Source organism: Stenella coeruleoalba (genome assembly GCF_951394435.1).
Source record: "Stenella coeruleoalba genome assembly, chromosome: 2".
NCBI classification, from domain to species: Eukaryota; Metazoa; Chordata; class Mammalia; order Artiodactyla; family Delphinidae; genus Stenella; species Stenella coeruleoalba.
This window is the reverse complement of record NC_137147.1, coordinates 143297108-143310246: the sequence shown is the minus strand read 5'-3', so window position 1 is coordinate 143310246 and position 13139 is coordinate 143297108. Positions and strand designations below refer to the sequence as shown.

The following is a 13139-nucleotide window of genomic DNA, read 5'->3' as shown; positions in this document are numbered from 1 at the left end:
GCCTGCCACCTCTTTTGCATTTTCCAGATGATATCCATGCATGCATTTGTCTTACTAAACCATTCCTGCCTTCATTCACTCATTCATTCAACGATGAGTAACTCATATGTCAGGCACTGCGCTAGAGACAAGAGAAGAAAGTGATGCCCAGAGAGAACTGAGAATTCGGTGATAAATGCTGTCAATGGAAGTCTATACAAGGGGCAAGATAAGCAGGGAAGCAGGTTGGTTCTCAGTTATGCTTTGGCAGGCGTGGGAAAGGCTTGCTTACCCGAGGAAATAGCATTTCTGCTGGGCCTGGAGGATGAGCAGGAAGTCCATAGGCAGAGAAAAGGAAGACGAGCAGCTTCCTGGATTTGAACAGCATGAACAGAGAAGAGGGGCCAGGACATGTATCTGTCATCCTGGTGCCTGGGGCTAGTGTTTTCAAGTGGGGAAAGGTAGATGAGGCCAGAATCAGGGCTCAGGCAGTTTAAGAAAGACCTTAATGTTTAAGAAACATTTTTAAAATGTTTAAACATTTTAACATTTAAAACAGTTTAAGAAACCCCATGCTGAGAAGGGGTTCTTTTATCCTATGGGTGACAAGGGTCTGCCACAGATTTCTGGGCAACAGCATGCCATGATCTGTTTTAACCAAGGCTGTTTATTGTACATTAATTTTTCCATTCACTTGCTCTCTGCCACAAGGTTGGGAGTGTGTCATAAGCAGGGATAGAGCCTTACCATTCCAGCACAATGGCTGACACAGGAGGAGAGGTCATTCCTGTTCCAAAGGCAGGCCAGAGAGCTGATCCTCCGCCATCACCTGCTCCTTCCGGCTGGAAGGTGAGCGTGGAGAACAGGTCATGAGCAGGGGCGTGGAGATAACAATGGTGGCTGTGCTCATGGGGCAGCCAAGCGAGCCTGACTCACTTGGCAAGGAGTAACAGAATACAAGAGGAGGGGAAAGCAGAGGTCCCTCGTGGAGAAGGAGAATCAGGAAGAGAAATGTATTCATATAAAATGAATTTCATATGGTGGGAAACAACATGGAACCAAGAAGTCCCCTCTAAGCTACCAGCTGGACCTTCTGCATGATCCCTCCAGCTGGCAGGAAGTTCCAGCCAAGGGGAACACAGACCCACATGCTAGCTCCAGGAAGTGTCTAGTCAATCACGAGGTGATCCCACTGAGTTCCAGCTACTCATCACTTCTGAAGTTGCCCAGCTGGGCCTGGGCCAAGGGACCCACGGGTAGGGGAGTCAGCAGGCTTCTTGTCCATACCCCTCTAAGGATACAAGGCAGGGTAGGGGTCAGCAGTATCCTCAACCTACCTGCATCCAGGGGAAACCCAGACTGTCTCCAGGTTGTGGAAAACGTCCAGATTGAGCCCAGGAGCCAGACAAGATCGCCCACCAGTAGCCCCACCTAGCAACCAATCTCAGCTCTCTGCTGGGCCATTTAGAATTGCACTAGCAGGCTTCGTTTTCCTAGTCTATGTAACAGGAGGTGTGTTTTCTTTTCCTCTGTTCTGGGAAGCTGCTGTTACAGAGGACCTATCTGGTACCCAGAACTTGATGCTGCTTCTCTCTCAGTTTTACAACTCTGACAGGTAAGCATTATCATTTGTGTTAAAGCTGAAAAACCGAGGTTCAGTTGTTTCCTGGTACACGGTAGAGTGAGGGTGAAGCCCTGACCGGGCTACAACTCCCCCCACTTCAGCAAGCTGCCATAGAAGCCAACCGTACAGTATGGACATGCTCTAGTCATCGGGGCCTGTGGACTCCACACGCCTGCCTCTACCAGCCCCATGAGAGAAAAGACAAAGGAGGCCATTCGGAGGCCAGCCTCCTGGAGCCAGCGAAGACAGAGAAAATAAGTCAACTACCCATAGCATTATCAGGAAGGAGACACACGTGCGATCCAGGTAGCCCGTTTCCTGCTTGGTGTGTGAATACCCTGAGGTCCAAAGCCCTGCCCAGGCCACACACTCCTCAGTGACCCTGACTTTTACCCCGTGACACCTGTGCGAGACTCTGCAAGATGTCTTCTATAGGAGGAATTCAAAATACTGCGACAATCTGGCCTAAGGAGGGGAGACTCACAGCAGGTCACCCCACGGGGCACAGTAAGAGCTGGGGTGGGATCCCTGTACGGGACGTGAGCCCACACCCTGATGTAGCCTCTGAGACCACAAGACACCATACCGTCTCTGGGCCAGCCCTGCCAGCCAGAGCTTGGGTGTCATCCTGGACTCTGCCTTCCCCCTCATGTCCCACATCTAGTTAGGTACCTAATCAATCCTCAGAGCAACCTCTATAAAAGGTCTTGACTCTATCCCCTCCTCAAATTAGTTTGGCACTTGCCACATCCCACCCAGATTACTGTCCCCATTCTATCCGTGCTCCCAGCTGGAGGGCCCTTTCTGAAACACACATCTGCTCGCCTCACCTCCCTGCTCATCTGGCCCATGTCTCTCAGTGTAAAGTTCAACCACCCTGGCTTAGCTCCCATGGCCTGTGTCTGCCTCCTGCTCTCCTCCTGGCTTCTCCATTCAGCACATTCACCCTTTGCCTGTACTATCCTGAATGCATTGTGTTATTTCAGGACCATGTACCTGCTGGCCTCACTTCCTTAGAAGGCCCGTCCCCTCTGATAACTCCTGGCAGTCCTTCAAAACTCAATTCAAATACCACCTCTTCCAGGAAGCCCCTCTCGGATACTCCAGTCTGACTTAGATGGCTTCTCATTTAGACTCCTAGCCCCCCAGTACTTCCCTCTATCACAGCACTTAGAGTTGTTGGTCTCTCTTTTATGATTCCTGCACAAGTTCCTGGAAAAGAGGAACTAAGTTCAAACTCAGTTGATTTTGTACCTGTAGCAACACCCAGGCACCCAGCACAATGCTTGAAACACAAAAGTAATTTCTGGATAGAAAAATCAGTGGGTCGGACTTCCCTGGTGGTGCAGTGGTTAGGAATCCACCTGCCAATGCAGGGAACACGGGTTTGATCCCTGTTCTAGGAAGATCCCACATGCTGCAGAGCAACTAAGCCCATGCACCACAACTACTGAGCCTGCACGCCACAACTACTGAAGCCTGTGTGCCTACAGCTCGTGCTCCGCCACAAGAAAAGACACTGCAATGAGAAGCCCGTGCACCACAACGAAGAGTAGCCCCCGCTCACCGCAACGAAGAGTAGCCCCCGCTCACCGCAACTAGAGAAAGCCCGCAAGCAGCAACAAAGACCCAATGCAGCCAAAAAAAGAGAAAAAAAAAAATCAGTGGGTCTCCTCCCCAATAAATGGGTCCCTCTGATTACAGGTTGGGGGATCTTTATGCTTCCGGTGACTGTAAAGGCTCATCAGCCTATGCAACTGAGCTCAGCTACTGTGGGAACTGATCCTTCTACTCTGACTACACTCTTGCTTTGTGAAGTCCTGTGTGGTCACAGTGAACTTTCTCGACCCTGAATACCAGTTACCACAAATGATCAGTGGCCCCTGGAATCAGTTTTATGGCCACAGTAAGGGGCAGAGTGGGGGAGTACAGCCAGTGGTCACTGGGCTCTAAGATTTATAACCTCTGGTCAAAGGATGCTGGACACTGTGCTGGGTCCAGAGAGCCAGGCAACCTCAGCAGTATTCATCTGAATGCGTCTAGCTCTGCCCGCTCAGGAGTTAGCTCTTGGTTACTGAAAAGTTCAGTCTTGTGAAATGGGTTTGGTTTCAAGTTTCCTGTCATTGGCTTACTTATTTAAAAACTACACCCTATGTATTTCCTGAAAGAGATAAGGTGCCAGTGGTCTGATTCAGAAGCTTCTTGCCATCAGCCCCTATGTGAAAAAAACCTTATCTGAGAAATGAAACTCAGGAGGGGGACACTCCTGTGGCATCATTTCTTTCCCAGGAGCTCAGAGTTTTCAACTGTAAGATGAGGGAGGAAGGCCTAGTGGGCGCTGACCCCTCCTGGCAATGACATTGGGAGAGACTGGGCCCATTCTTCCTAACCTGATTCTTTTCCCTTTCCCCCCCACCCCACTGACCTTGAGATCAAAGTGAGCAATTTTCTTGGCATGAAGGTAGTTCACCCCTTCCAGGATCTGCTTAATGAAGCTGGTGGCCTCCTCCTCACTCAGGGACTCCTTCTGGGCCAGGAAGTCGAAGAGCTCTCCTCCGGACACTCTGCAAGACACCAGTAAGGAGGGCCCAGGCCCAGTCAGTCCTGTGTGTCCTGAGCCCAAGCCCATGGGTGTAACCCCTGACCCTGTCTCCAGGCACCGTGCTTAGCAGAATCCCCTCACTCATCTCTGGGGCTCTATCCAGCCAGCCCAGGGACTGACTTTCCTTCTATTTCTACTTGCTATGTTCCTCCCTTTGGATCACAAGGGCAGGAACCACCCTTAGGGTGTCACCAGAAGGGTCTCTGCTCACACTCTAGGCCCAGGTCCCTTGTTATCCTAGGTGCTACCCCTCCCCACCATATGACTCAAGTGACAGAGGACAGAAACAAGTGCTGTGGGATGACAAAGAGGAACATATGCTGGGACAGAAACTGGAGACTTAGGTTCCAGTCCAGTCCTGCTACTGGCTTTGGACAACTCACTCCCCTGCCCCCTCCAGTCAGGCCTCAGTTTTCTCACCTGCAAAATGAGCAGACTGATCAAGATGGTTCCCAAAGCCCCTTTCTTTCATCTTGTAAAAGATGACCTCTTCAAAGACATGTCCCTAACTTAAACATCAAGACCCATTAATTACATTCATCTCTAAAAACTCTAAAATACTGCTTTTGTCCTCACATTCCATGCTCCTGCACCCTATGTTTGATGTGGCAGGAATAGAGAGACCCATGGAGCAAAAAGACTAGTTTACAGTTTTATCTGAATTGGGGATTTATGGTTGCCAGATAAAATAGGAGATTTTTATTTGCTAAATCTGGCAGTCCTACTGGGCTTGTTTGGCCTCTGACAGATGCTGGAGTGTCCAGCCAACACGTGCTTCTCTGGAGCTGCAACATAGCCAAGGGTCACCCCAGGAAAAGATCTCAGGAAGGGATCTGGGCCAGAGAGTCCAGGAACTCAGGATCACCTGGAAAACCTGTTTAAAATGCAGATTTCCGGGTCCCACCACTGACCCTACCAAATTAGATTCTCTAGCAGCAAGGCCTCAGAACCTGTATTTTTATAATAACAGCAACATAGTAATGGTAATTAATATTCACTGAATACTTACTCTGTGCATAATGTATACTTTTTGTACATTATCTCATTTAATCATCACAATACCCTATGAGCTAAAGTACAATACTATTAGTTTCCTATTTCACAGTTGAAGAGACAGAGGCTCAGAGAGGTTAAGTCACTTGCCCAAGGTCAAACAGCCTGTAAGTGGTAGAATCAGGATTCAAACCCAGGCAGAATGACGCCCAACCACTATATCACAGAGCGTCCTCAAATGATTTTCATATGGCCAGAATGGCTTCTGTCCCAGTTTTGGGACTCATTTACTCCCTGCCACCTAGTCCATCCTAAATAAAGAGCCTCAAAATCTTTTTTCCTTTCTTTAAAAGTGTCCAGAAGCATACATAGACCCACTCATCAATCATAGCATCATGAAAAACAGAACAACTGAACACAATGTCATACAATAGGAAGTATACAGCAACACCTACAAAGTACTGCAACTTAAAAAACGGAACCTAAACCTGCTTAAGCCTCTTGTTCAGTGCTATTGACAGAACTCTGCAGTGATGGAAATATTCTCTCTATATGCTGTCCAGTATAGCAGCCACTAGTCACATATGGCTAGTGAGGATTTGAAATACGGCCAATGCAACTGAGGCACTGACTTTTAAATTTTAATTCATTTTACTTCAAAAACTGAAGTGGTGTAAAATATTTTCCTTTAAATACAACTTTATTTTTTTGGCAGGATTGCACTCTAACCATTGCATTGCAAATGAACTGAAATGTGCTGTAAGTGTAAGATACACACTGGGTTTTGAAGACATAGGATGAGAAAAAGAATGTAAACTATCTCATTAATAAGTTTTACAGTGATTACATGTTCAAAGGATAATATTTTGTATATACTGAGTTAAATAAAAAATATTATTAAAACTAATTTCCGGGGCTTCCCTGGTGGCACAGTGGTTGAGAGTCCGCCTGCCGATGCAGAGGACATGGGTTCGTGCCCCGGTCCGGGAAGATCCCACATGCCGCAAAGCGGCTGGGCCATGGTTGCTGAGCCATGGTCAGAGTGAGCCTGTGCGTCCAGAGCCTGTGTTCCGCAACGGGAGAGGCCACAACAGTGAGAGGCCCGCCTAACGCAAAAACAACAACAACAAAAAACCCTAATTTATCTAGGTCTTTTTACTTCTTATTCAATATGGCTGCTGGAAAATCTGGCATTTCCACTGCATATGTGGTTTGCACTATATTTCTACTGAACATCACCAATAGGAAGGGTATCTTGTTTAGGTCTAACTATAGGTTTCAGGAAATACAGGACATAGAGGAACAAGTTAAACAACACCATGAGGAAGGGATAAGACGAAACCAGATTGTGAGACAATCAACAGGACAAATGACCTAATTCTCCCAACAAATCAATGGCATCAAAAAGGGAGGGAGGGCTTCCCTGGTGGCACAGTGGTTAAGAATCTGCCTGCCAATGCAGGGGACATGGGTTCGATCCCTGGTCTGGGAAGATCTCACATGCCACGGAGCAACTAAGCCCGTGCACCACAACTACTGAGCCTGCACTCTAGAGCCCGCAAGCTACACTACTGAAAACCGCAAGCCTAGAGCCCGTGCTCCGCAATAAGAAGCCTGTGCACTGCAACGAAGAGTAACTCCCGCTCACCACAACTAGTGAAAGCCCGCGCGCAGCAACAAAGACACAACGCAGCCAAAAATAAATAAATAGATAGATAAATAAATAAATAATTTTAAAAGGGAGGGGAGGAGAACTGCCATAGAATAAGAGACATGGGAAACAAAAGAACCAGACACAGCATGTGGACTTCCCTCATTTGGATGCTAATTCAAATAAAACAACCGTAAAAAGGTATCTTTGGGTCCATCAGGAATATCACTACGGACTGGAGTGTAGACAGCCTCAGTGGTCTGGGGCGTGGCTGGCTGGATCATTCTGTCAGGTGTGATAAATCCATGGTGGCTGCATTTTAAAAACTGCAGTCAATGAGAGATGCATACTAAAGTGTTTGTATGTAAAATGACATGATGTCTGAGGCTTGCTTTAAAGTACTGCAGCAAACAAACAGTTGGAGTCGGGGGAAGTAGGAGTTGATGTAAAACAAGACTGGCAAAATGGTGATAATGTGAGGCTGGGGGATGTGCCTAGGACGGTTCTTACATCCTTCTCTCTACTTCTGTATATGTTTGAAATCCTCCATAATAAGAGGCTAACAGTAAACTTCTAGGGAAGCAAACTCCTCGCTCTCCCTCAGTGACCCCTGCACAGAAACCATCATCACTTGGAAGTTCTTCCGTAACAGATGAGGAAACCAAGCCCACAGGAGGGGAAGTGGTCATGCAAGGTCTCCTAGCAAGAGAGCGCATGGTCAAGACCATGTCCAAGTCCCAGACCCCAGTCCAGTACCATGCACCATATCATTGTTGGGGGTGGTAGTGCTGGAAGAGGGCTTGGTTTTGAGTTTATTTAGAGTTCGCCACCTGTGTGATGTTACTTCCCCAAGCATTCTCTCACTTGAGACTCACATCTGCCCTGAGGGGTAGATGGAACTTCTGTCCTGGTTTCCCAAACAAGGAAACTGGGGCCCCAAGAGAGCAGTGACTTGCCCAAGGTGACACAGCTAGTAAGTGGCAGAACCAGGATTTAGATCCAGATCTTCTCAATCCCGGTGCACCACGTGTTCCTCTCACCACACTCTACCCATATGATAAGGCTCGAGTTGCTGATGCAAAAAAGAAAACCCAAAGCCACCCCAAACCCTAGGCTGTCATCTGCCATCCCTGTCCAACTGCATCCGTGCCCTAACACACTGGGCTGCCACTGTCTGGCTGGCTCTCTCCCCAGCTAGATTACCTTTGCTTCCACAGCACCTTGTGCAAGACATTCAAGAGAAGGTGGGCGAATAAAAAAAAAAAAAAGGAAAGAAGTAAGACATTTAAAATATCAACAAGGCACAGAATATTCTGTATCATACAGAAGTGAAGTCTTGGCATTTTCAAGAGACCTGTCGAGAGCCTTCTGTAAATTTTCAAATCCACAGTGTCCCTCAGGAACACAAGGACCTAGCCCAGTCCTTGTTTTTATACTTCCAGCCTTGCTGGGTGGTGCAAGGCTGTGACCTCGGGCATATCCTGCCCTTCCTACCTTAAACAGAACACTGAGTAAATGTAAAAGAACTTCATGATAATGTGGATGTGTTCTGTCACCCAAAATTACTGATGTAAAGGCCCAGGTAGGGTGAGGACTTTGGGGGACAGTAATCAGCTGTTCTGTTTGAAGGTGTGATCTGGGCAGCAGACAGAGTGAGACATGATCTCCTTTGGACGAAGAGGGGAACAGCCATGGTGACCCTTAGAATTGTCCCCAGAGACTTGGAAAGGTGGGATGAGCCTGCCGGGTATCTGTCCCAGCCCTGGACACCCAGGCCAGGGACACTCACATCAATCCTCAGGCACCTGTTCTCAAGGCCATCAAGGAGCCTGGGTTTTGTTTCTACCCCCAAACCTAGTTTCTCCCAAGGGCTTCTCAGCCCCAAGATCTCTGCCATGGAGTCATCCCCACTCTACCCAAGCTTCTCTCCTCTCACACCCCTAAACAATTTGACTTAAAGAGGAAAAGCAAAACCTAAGAGCCAGCCTCTGCTCTCCTCCAGTGTCCCCAGGACCAGTCGCCTTCCTGCTAATCTGACCCTTGCCTCCTTCCTCCCTGCAGTTTCATCCGGCTGCTAGAAATGCTTTTCAGAACTCTTTCAAAAGCAACCAACCATTTAGAGGGAGTGCTCAAATGACCTGTGTAGGCAGTGATTTGGGAAGGATGCTGCCAGAGCTGTTGGGGCCCAGAAAGCTGGACTCAATTCAAGGCCTGGGAAGCATTGCCACCACCTTGGAGCGCTCTGTCGGGCCCTGCCCTGGTATGCTCCCGCCGCTGTATTGCTTTCCACAGCTTGGAGTCAGGGAGGCCCCAGAGAGGTCAGGGGCCTGGGATGGAAGGGCTGCCCAACCCTCCCAGGGCAGACCTACATTTTTCAGAGCCAGCTCCACATGTGGCATGAGTTAATCTACTGAGAGTTTGAAAATATTCTTTACACCCTACAGAAGTCAACTTACATGGACAACTCAATCCTTCCCAACCCTGCCATCACCAGTCCTGCTGCACAGGCGATCATAGACAGGGTAAAAACAGCTGAAGGGGACTTAAATCAGGGTTGGGAATGTCCTCTGAGCACTGACCACTTCAGCTGAAGCCCTGCACTAAACAGCGCTGAGAGGTAGATCCATCCACAAACCCTGCAAATATCAACTGAGCAGGTGGGCTCTGACACCCGTGTTTACGTACCAGGCAAACCCACTAGCCTAGCAGGGCACAGTGAGGACCAGGAGGCCAAAGGCTCCTAAGCAGCCCAACAGAGGTCACCACGTCCAAACATAAAAGCCCATGAGGGCTACCCTGGTGGCGCAGTGGTTGAGAGTCCGCCTGCCGATGCAGGGGACACGGGTTTGTGCCCCGGTCCGGGAAGATCCCACATGCTGTGGAGCGGCTGGGCCCGTGAGCCATGGCCGCTGAGCCTGCGCATCCGGAGCCTGTGCTCCGCAACGGGAGAGGCCACAACGGTGAGAGGCCCGCGTACGGCAAAAAAAAAAAAAAAAGTGAAAATGACAAAAAAGTATCATAACTGTAAAAGACAATAATGAACCCTGCCTTAAAACAAATGACCCAGGGCTGGCAAGGCTGCAGGCAGAAAGAAACGCTCCCATGTTACACGTGATGCTGGTTAACCTGTCCTATGAAAGTGAGGATACCAAGAGCCCTAAAAATGTCAGCCCGACTGCCCCATTCCTGAGGATCTGGCTAAAAAATTTAATCCAAAAGAAAAGGGGGAAAACACAGGAAGAAAGTTGTTTTATGGCAGTAAAATGCGTAATGGTTAAAAGCTGGAAATTAAAACACCAAATGTCCAACAACAGGGAGATCCGGGTATGTAATGAAATGAAACATGATATAGTCAGTTAAAAGGGAAAAAGCTATTCGTGGCATTATGTTAACTGGGGGCAAAGTAGAGCAGGAAATTGTACAAGTACAAGGCTCGCACGCAAATAGATAAAGACTGAGAGGAACCACAGGGAAACGAATAGCTGTGTTTGGGTGGTAGGCATATGAATGTAATCCATTTTAGTTGCTGTAAAGTTTTGACAACAGACTTTTAAAGAATTGGCCTGGCTTTCCCAGCAAAGGTGGGCTTGTCACTCTCTGCTGGGAACCAGTGCTAACCCTTAGTCTTGGGGCTTGCCACACCTCGGGCCATCCAATTGGCTGGCTACATCTGTGGGAACCCACCAGCCTTGTCTGAGTGAGGCAGGTGTATACACTGACTGGTCCAATTGGCTAAGAGGTCCCTGGGAGAAACACAGAGGACATTGGGAGTTAGACAAAGGGAGAGCATGGGTAATTCTATGCACTTAAATATTGAGATGGATAATTTAAGAATCCAATGCAAAAGTATGCAAATGCCCATCTGCTACATAAATCTATAGGCTGACAACACCAGAGCATAGTTCTCAAATTAGAATGGTCTCAAATGTCAGGTGGTCCACCCAACCCACAGGTAGGTTAAGGATGGCTGCCTGCTTTATAGATGAGAGCTGAAGCTCAGAGGGGTGAGGTGACTTGCCCCAGGTCACAAAGTCAGGGATTGCTGAGACAAATGCTACCACTCTCTGCTAACTGGCAGACGCCTCATGCCTCTGAGGCTCAGAACATTCTTGACACCCGGTCTTGCTGCTTGACTAGACACAGCCATTTCAACTTGTGCCACAGCCCAACTCAAACTCTACTAACCGCCGGAGGCCCACCTCCACCTCCCCAATCCATGGGGGGCACCTCCAGGAGGGACACCAGTTGGCCAACCAACCCCTGGAGTCGTGGTGTCACCCATCCAAATTCCACCAGACCGTGAAGGATTCCCCTACAGGGCTAGCCCAAGGCCATCCCACCTCAAGCGCATAGCTATCTGCACAAGCAGCGTTGGACCCAGTCCTGGCCCCGCCACTTCCTGGTTGTAGGATCTTGTAAATGACCCAGCCTCTCAGTGTTCTCGTCTGTAACATGCAGGTAATAAGAGTCTCCATGGGATAGGACTGTTATGAGGATTAAATGAGGTAACAGACATTCTCAGCAAAGTGAATACAAAGTCCTCTTGGCGTAAGTGGGACACTACCCTGAACACAGCTTCTGTGAAGACTGAACAAGACAACACGAAGGACCTAGCAAACGCCTGGCTTACAGCAGGGCCCTCTAAGTAATAGTTACTATGATAACAATAAAGGCATCAAACACAGCACAAAGGCGGGGCGGTTCTTCCCAGGAAAGGGCTGAGAAGGGCTTTGCAGAGCCTGGAGGCTGTTTGTTCTTCCCTTCCTCATAGAACAGACTCTCCCTGACAGCCCCCTGCTCCGCCTTCCACCCTCTGCCCCCCTCATCCTCCCACGTGCTCACCAGCCAGGAAAGGACCCCAGCACTCCCCACTTCTTCCCTCTGATCCCCAGGGTCCAGTGAAAGTCAGACCTAGACCCTCGCCCTCAGTCCCTGCTGCACAGCAAGCCCGGGTTCAGGAGGAGGATGGGGTGAATGAAGGAAACCACTTCCCACTGACTTCATCTCCTCCAGGTCGGGCTTCTGTCAGGTTGTTGCTCCCTCTGGGGCCTGTGGCTGGAGCTCCCCCGCGCCCTGCTGCCCCGCCCGCCCCCAGTCCCAGGCACCCACTCACAGCTCGAGGATGAGCACCACGTCAGTGCGGTTCTCGAAGACGTCGTGCAGCGTGATGACGTTGGGATGCAGCACCTGCCGCAGGATGCTCACCTCCCGCTCGATCTCCTCCCGGCACACACCCCGCCGGCTGGCCTGTCTCTGCCGCTTCTTGATGAACTTGGCTGCGTACTCCAGCCCCGTGCTCTTCTCTCGGCACTTCTTCACGATGGCGAACTGGCCGCTGTGGGGACACAGACCCACACAAGGAGGGCATCACTGTGGTTACTGGGGAAGTGACCTGGTTGTCACCCCTAGGTCACAGTAACTCAGAGTCATTCTTCCAGGGCAGGACAAATCATGCCACCAGACAGCATCCCCACCTGGCCATCAACCAGTGACTGAGACAGAGTAAGTACTGGGCTTCCCTTCTGTTCATATGAATCCTTTATCTTTTACTAGGAAGGAATGTTGGTATTGTCACTCCCAGTGTACAGATGGGAACACTGAGGCCCTGAAAGGCTACTGGTTTGATCTGGATGACACAGTTTCATCGTTCCAAAGCCTCAGCTAGAACCCCTGTCTTGTGTCTACCAGATGAAATCACAATGTCCAGAGGTTTATACTACTTAATGAAAAGATATTTAAGGAAAAGCAGGACTTTCCTGGTGGTCCAGTGGTTAAGACTCCATGCTCCCACTGCAGGGGGCACAGGTTTGGCTGGGGAACTAAGATCCCACGTGCTGTGAGGTGCGGCATAAATAAATAAAAAAATAAATAGAATAAAAAGCAAAAAATGGTCAGCATGGGCAAAATACTAACAGTAACAATCCTTTGTTTGGGTCTCCCTTATCTGGAGGCAAGTACAAATTCATCTATTTGGAATTGTGAGGGGACAAAGCAGCTCTATAGTCTCATGTTTGTACCTTTGTTTCCAACCCCTCCCAACAAATAAAGATCTCAATTACCTGACATGAGCCAAGTAGTCAGACTACAGGGGACAGAGCTAATATGAGGATGACGCACTTAAGGACGAGGCCAGAGGCTATGCCAGCTGGGTTCGGGGGGATCCTGGTGGAGGTGAGGGTGGGGTGGAGGCAGCCTAACATTGTTAGTAAGCACAGTGGGTGTTCATCACGGTGAGAAGACTGATAGGACCACAGAATCGTAAAATGTTAGGAAACTGAGGCACAGGAGAC

At 49.1% G+C, this 13139-nt stretch overlaps 1 protein-coding gene across 3 annotated transcripts in view; it reads right to left on the bottom strand.

Annotated features, from left to right (window-relative positions):
- The window catches only part of DAPK2 (death associated protein kinase 2), a gene marked incomplete at its 3' end in the record, with an annotated part of 119106 nt that overhangs the window by 40446 nt on the left and 65521 nt on the right, over nt 1–13139 (bottom strand). For 2 of the 3 annotated variants that reach the window (XM_079913266.1, XM_079913265.1), the window contains exons 3-4: nt 11963–12184; nt 4029–4167 (exon numbers count right to left, since the gene is read on the bottom strand). In XM_079913266.1, coding sequence (XP_079769392.1) covers nt 4029–4167; nt 11963–12184 — 361 coding nt within the window. Of the gene's footprint in view, nt 1–4028; nt 4168–11962; nt 12185–13139 lie in introns of those variants that run through there. The other variant, XM_079913267.1, reaches the window with a different exon arrangement.